The sequence below is a fragment of the Cryptomeria japonica genome, chromosome 1 (assembly GCF_030272615.1).
Source record: "Cryptomeria japonica chromosome 1, Sugi_1.0, whole genome shotgun sequence".
Classification (NCBI taxonomy): Eukaryota; Viridiplantae; Streptophyta; class Pinopsida; order Cupressales; family Cupressaceae; genus Cryptomeria; species Cryptomeria japonica.
Window position 1 is genome coordinate 223,032,900 of NC_081405.1, and position 6,474 is coordinate 223,039,373.

At 31.6% G+C, this 6,474-nt stretch overlaps 1 protein-coding gene across 1 annotated transcript; it reads left to right on the forward strand.

Moving 5' to 3' along the window:
• Nucleotides 1-4,219: 4,219 nt before the first annotated feature.
• Nucleotides 4,220-4,582, forward strand: LOC131857123 (uncharacterized). Its single transcript, XM_059209236.1, has one exon. The coding sequence runs from the start codon at nt 4,220-4,222 to the stop codon at nt 4,580-4,582; it is 363 nt and encodes a 120-aa protein (XP_059065219.1).
• The last annotated feature ends 1,892 nt before the right edge of the window (nt 4,583-6,474 follow it).

Genomic DNA, 6,474 nt, shown 5'->3' on the forward strand with positions numbered 1-6,474 from the left:
TTATTCCACTACAGCCAGTAACAAAATAATATTACATTAGGAGGAATGCACATGGATTCAGGCACACTTCCTAGAGCTCACTGCTCAATTATAATAGGGGCTACCACCCCGAAAGGCTCATTTCCTTACTCATTAGTTACAACGATGAAATACAATGAAAGAACTCCAAAAAAGTATCTAACAATGCCTGGATGAGTTTCAGTTAAGTGTCAAATCTTTGACTATATCTGCTCTACATCTCTGCTTTGTTTCCTGTCTCAGTCAGCTACTAGATCAAGAATGCACACGTGAAACTGCACTACAAAGGATTCTCGGTCACTACTCGCTCGCATATCAATCATTTCAAACAACAAAAAGATCTTTTGCACTAGTCCTATATATCCAAAGTCACAAAATAGAAAATTATCAAGTCGACATGTTGATGTATCGTGTAGTCATGTGTCGAATTTACCAGATTACTAAAAAACAAATGTGGATCACCAAAAATATGATAAGATGATGTCTCTATGTTGGTTCAATCATCCCATGCATGATTCATAACACCATAATCATCAGAAACCTTCTGGACCAAAACTACTCTACTCAACACGAATTACTAGTTAATTGATTACCAGTTCACACCTTCTTCCAGTTATCAAGATCTATAGCTACCATATAGAATTCCATGAAGAGTTTACATCATTGACAACCCTTAAACCAATAATCAAACATAAAAATGCACCGGATGAGTGTCAATTGCCAACAATATATACCAATTTGTATTCATTGCAAGGGACTTTTGATATTTCATGAGAGGAGACATAAAGAATTTTGGATTGTACAAATCTACAAAGTAATGAAAATATAGTTTTGGATGTGCATCCATTATATTTTTTTGAATGCCATTATTAGTATTTCATATGTTGTAGATTAATCACGATCTTTGTATCCTGATAGTCTTGTTTCTGAAAGTAATAGTTAGCCATTCAAAAACTTTATTCAATCCTCTTCATTTCTAGGTATTTTGAAGTGAATATGTTTGTATGCAAAATATGTACTCATCATTTGGTTGATAAGTGTAGACTCCAATTCTTATGATGGAATTCACTCAATCTTAAAGCCAACAATAACACTTGTGGATAAAAGCACAAAGTTGTGTCACACTTTTATAAAGGAAATGGCCAATGTTGATTCAACTTTTTAAATTGAATAAATAGAAAGTGAAATATGTTTTGAATTTTGAATGATGTAAACTAATAAAGTGTATATTTTTTTTGAATTTTATCTTTGTGATTTTTAAAAAAATTATTTGAATATACTTTCTTACAAAATAAACACTATAATTTAGTTGTTGATAAAATACTAAAATTAAAGTTACACATTGCACCACACTTTATATAGTAAATTATACCTTTTTCTCTTCAATTTTTTTGTGTATATTGATAGATTGAAACTTTAGTGCAAAAATATATTTTAAACTATTTTTTATGTATATATATTTTCAATAAATTAAAATATTTATGTGTACTAAAATATAACTCTTTCCATTTGGCATCACCTTTTTTGTTAATTATTTATCCAAATTAGAAAAGAATTATATCATCTCGACATAGACTCTTTTTTCTAGTGCATTTATTTTTTTCAAAAAATAGTTCAATATTTTAGTATTTTTGCTTTATAAGATAATCAATCTTATATTTAGTGTTGATGACCTACTTTCAATAAAAATAAAATATAAAATATTAAAAACAATTAAAATATTAAAAGATATATATTTTGGAAAATTCATTGATAGATCTATAAAAGGGTGTTTTTACATTTAAAAAAAAATATTATTTATAAGAGTAGCAGTTGTTGAAAAATCGAGATTTTTATAAAAAAAAAGAAAAATTGGTAGTTAGACCCAAAGTGGTATAAAATATACATTTAGTAAACAATTTCAATTGGAAAAATTGTGCCTCATAAATAAGATAGCTATAATGCATCTCTATAGACCATATGTTTGACTAAAATTAATTTTTATTTAGAATTACTTAAATTCATTTGTGCTGATAAGTTGACCTGAAATGTGACACAGTTTTGCACTTTTACCCTTGTATATTTGTTATTTGAGGTTTTTCTTATCGTTCCTTTTATTTTAAGTTATCTTTTCCTTGAAGTATTTTTTGGTTAAAAGAACATTTTAAATATTAAATTATAATCTTATGACTTGAGACTTGCCCCTCTCAAACATAGAGGAACATTGTTGTTTTTGCATAATTTGTCTAGTTGTTGGAACATTTTTTCCTTCCCATTAAGTGAGTTATATATATTTCGAAGTAACAAATCTGTTTACCAACAATACCATTGATTGCATTTTGAGTTCTAATAGTCTAACAATTGTGTGGCACAAAAGTAACCTAGGTTGATACATTGCATTTTGAGTTCTACTAGTCTAACAATTGTGTGGCACAAAAGTAACCTAGGGTGATACAGAACCAAAAAACTCATAGGCCAATTATTTTTCAATGTATTTCTCTTGATTTTATTATATTTAATTTTAGATACGAACCACTCTTTGCAATCAAATTGAACCTTTTTCTAATTAAACTAAGATACACATTCATATTTACTATTTTACTTTATTTTTGTATTCAATTAAGAATACATATTTCTTCACATAATTTTATTTATTTATTAATATATATTCAGACTATTTTCCTAAGGTGAATATTTGTACTAATTCATAATCTTAATGTTTGTATTCTTAATAAGGTCAAAGATTTATAAGGTCAAAGATTTATAATTCATGACAATTTTCTTTTGCTATTACACTTAATTATAATTGTAACTTGAATGACCAAACATAAAAATCTTCTAAGAGGGGTTGATATATCTCATCAACATAAATTCGAGACTATCAAAATTCAATTGCCCCATTAATTTAATAAGGATGGAATCTCAACTCCTCATAATGAAATTGGCCCATTAGGTTTACATAAACTTGATTCCCTTCGACCTCCAAATGCCACAAGACAGTAATTCAGAAACAGAAAGTTCCAAGCTTTACCGCAGGCAGGCATTATCAGAGTATGTTTTCAAGTAATCAATAATTCGGTCGTAAGTCATTACTCATCCAAATGGAAGATGAAAAATAATAGGCTGTATTTATGAGAAGTGTGTAGGTAGCTGGATTCCCTCAAAGAAGAATAAACTAGCATTTGAAATATTTTTTTTATGTGACAACAAAGTGCTAGTAATGATTATTTTATTTTTTTATAATAAACTATATAAATTTCATTATTTATGTGAGTCGGCTTTGTATTGGAATAAGAGTAAGATTTTTGAGAGTTATTTAAAAGAACGTTGAGAATAGGAGAAATCTAGTAGTTAATGCACTTTAAATATTTATATAATACTTCCTTAGAAAGATGGGTTAAATTGTGTGATAATTTAAAAAAAAATTGTTTAGAGTTGATTTTTATTTTAAAGTATGAAGATAGTAAAATTTGAAAAATATATTGTGAATAAGTTGTTGTCGAGCATTTGTCTTTATAATATTGTAATACAAATATTTATTATAATTTTAAAATATTATAATTTTTAATTTTTGTTATTTTAAAATTATTTATTTTATTTATAACTCCTACTTTAATAAAATAATATTAATAATTATAATATAATATTAACATTATAGCAAGGCAGATGATGAATCGGCCAATCATTTACTCTTCAATTGTCTCATAGTGGAGGCTTGCTGGAATTGGTTCTTTGATAATACCAATCTTAAAACCGTCAGATGTGAGCTACTCAAAGAGTTCCTCATTTCATGGCGGAAGATCTATAATTCAAAATGGAGTGACCTTTGGCTAGTAGGACCTTCATTAATTGTTTGGCACATTTGGAAAGAAAGAAATAGGCAGATCTTCAAAGAAATCACTCTCTCAGCTAATAAAGTCATTGAAAACATCAAAAGTGTTGTTGAGGAAACGATAAATGGGAAATATATCACGCCGAGAATCAAAACCTATAATGATTGGGACCGTAGAATGGAAAAGATTTGGTTCTTCAAACATCCCTTAATCACAAACACCAAAAAAGGAGTTAAGAGGAATGACATCAGATGGGTGGCCCCACCAAAGGATTGGGTAAAATTAAATTTTGATGGTGCTAGCAAAGGTAATTTGGGCACTGCGGGATTTAAAACTGTAATCAGGAACTACGCCAGTAATTTAGAACACGGGTATATGGAGGACTGAGCATGGCCACTAACAATGAGGTTGAAATCAGGGCATTAGAGACTGGACTAAATCTCTGCGTTCAAAATGGTTACTCCAAGGTGCTCATTGAGGGAGGTTCTCAAGTAATTATTAATAGAATTATCAAATCAAATTTCCAATTGAGGAAATTATGCAAATGGCTTCCCCATATAAAACATTTGTTGGAATTGATCTGTACTTTTGAGATTATGCATGTGTTCCGTGAAGGGAACCGTATGGTCGATTATCTTGCAAACTTGGCAGTGGTATGTAATGATAACAAGGTGACCTTTGACCGACACTCTGCAAGTGCGGACATAATTGATCACATCAAATTGGATGCTTCATGTGATGGTATTGGCTGAGATCTGTACGATCGATGGATTACTCACTAAGCCATGGATAGAGGTGGCACTTGATAAGAGTTTGGCGCAGTCCCATGGCTCTATGGCGGGATTTTGGTGCCTTACATATCCCAAAAAGTTGAGTTTATAGACGATTCTCATGCAAAAGTGGTGGCAAAATCTCTGAGCAAATCGGATAACAACATCATAACGCTGCTTTTTTGGATTCTAGATTGGACACTTCTAGAGGCATCCGACTTTATAAAGATAAAAAATCCATAAAATGAGACTGCCTGTATTAGCAAAGCTACGATAATGGCACACTTTGGGGACATTAGTTGTGTCAACTATGAGAAGCATGTGAGCGCACAAATTCAGAACCTATTTATAGCGGAGGAGTATGTGTATGAGGCAATTCAGGGGTTGATGGGGATCACTCTGAATTTTGACATGCATTGGTGTGATGCCCTCATCTACGAAGCTATGGTTCTTCCCTTAGTGGATATCATGACTCAAGGGAGCGATCGGTTGAGTTGATGAGCGACTTTGTGAAGTCGTCTGTTGGCAATATGGTCACCAATGATATTCTCGGCCTGGAAGAAAATGTAAAGGCTAGCATTTTAAAAACATACTTCTAGCATGAGTATTATTTGCCCTCTAACTTTAGTGATGCAAACAATTCTGAGGAGGATGAGAGCTCAGACTCTGAGAATAGTGATAAGTGCAATTCTAAGCGACGTAGAATGGAGAAGACTGAGTTAAAGGAGTGAATGCAAACCTTTGTGGAAAATGCCTGTGAGATCTTCAGGTGTGCAGTTTTGAATGAAAATGTGGACCCCTTCAGGCGGGTAACCAACTTAGATGATTTATGGCTCCCTGATGCCTCCACGACAAATGTCATCAGCCTCAGCGAATGTGATGCTCTTATTCTTCAAGCTCTTAGGGGTGATGAATAATGGCCCTGCACTTGGACACGGCTCTAATCATATTGGTATCTGACTGGGCTATCTTTAACATATTTGGGGTGTCTGTACTGCACTTTGTCATTGTTCTTCTTTTTTTGTGTTGTTTAGATATGTAAGGTCGAAGCATTGGGATGTGTGGATGTTGTGACTCACCCGCTTTTTGTCTAATCTGGGTGATGTATCTGTTTATAATATTCCAAAAATTTAATAAAGGGCGCTATCCTCATACTAGATAGTACTTACCATAATAATAATAATAATATTAACATTATAAATAAAATAAATAAATAAATATATATATATATATATATATATATATATATATATATTGATAGGTAATAGGCCATAGCTGTAATATTTTTATTAAATTTTAAGAGTTACACCTCAGTTCACTGTTGGCACTAGTAGGAAAGAAACGAGGCAAGAAAACCTCCAATCTCGCCCAAGGAATTTCTTCCTAGCATATAAGTTTACATTATTTGCCATTTTGTTGTTTTACAATTAGGCTTGGCCAGCTGATTACAAAATACACAATACCTATTGTGTTAAATCTTTCATCAGTGTTGTTGTTGTGGTATTATTTATATGTCTTCAGGGTGGTTCCATGGTGATTGCTTTTTTCATCCTTCCAAGAGTTCTTGGATCCTTATGTATTTCCTCATTTTCCTGATTCCTCCTGCACATAGAAAAAACCAGAACACCAAAAAACAAATCCATCTATTGAATGCATTTTTTAGAACCATATCCTCCTTGATACCCTGGGAATATGTAATTATATTATCATATATATGCTTAATGTGAAAGGATCAAACAACCCTGATCTCACAAATAAATACCAGTGAAACCTGTTCAAATGTTGCGGAGAAATGCATTACCGATCATAAATAGGCCAGTCATAATTTATCTCCTTCCTTCTCAGCCAACTGCACAAAATTGATATTAATAATA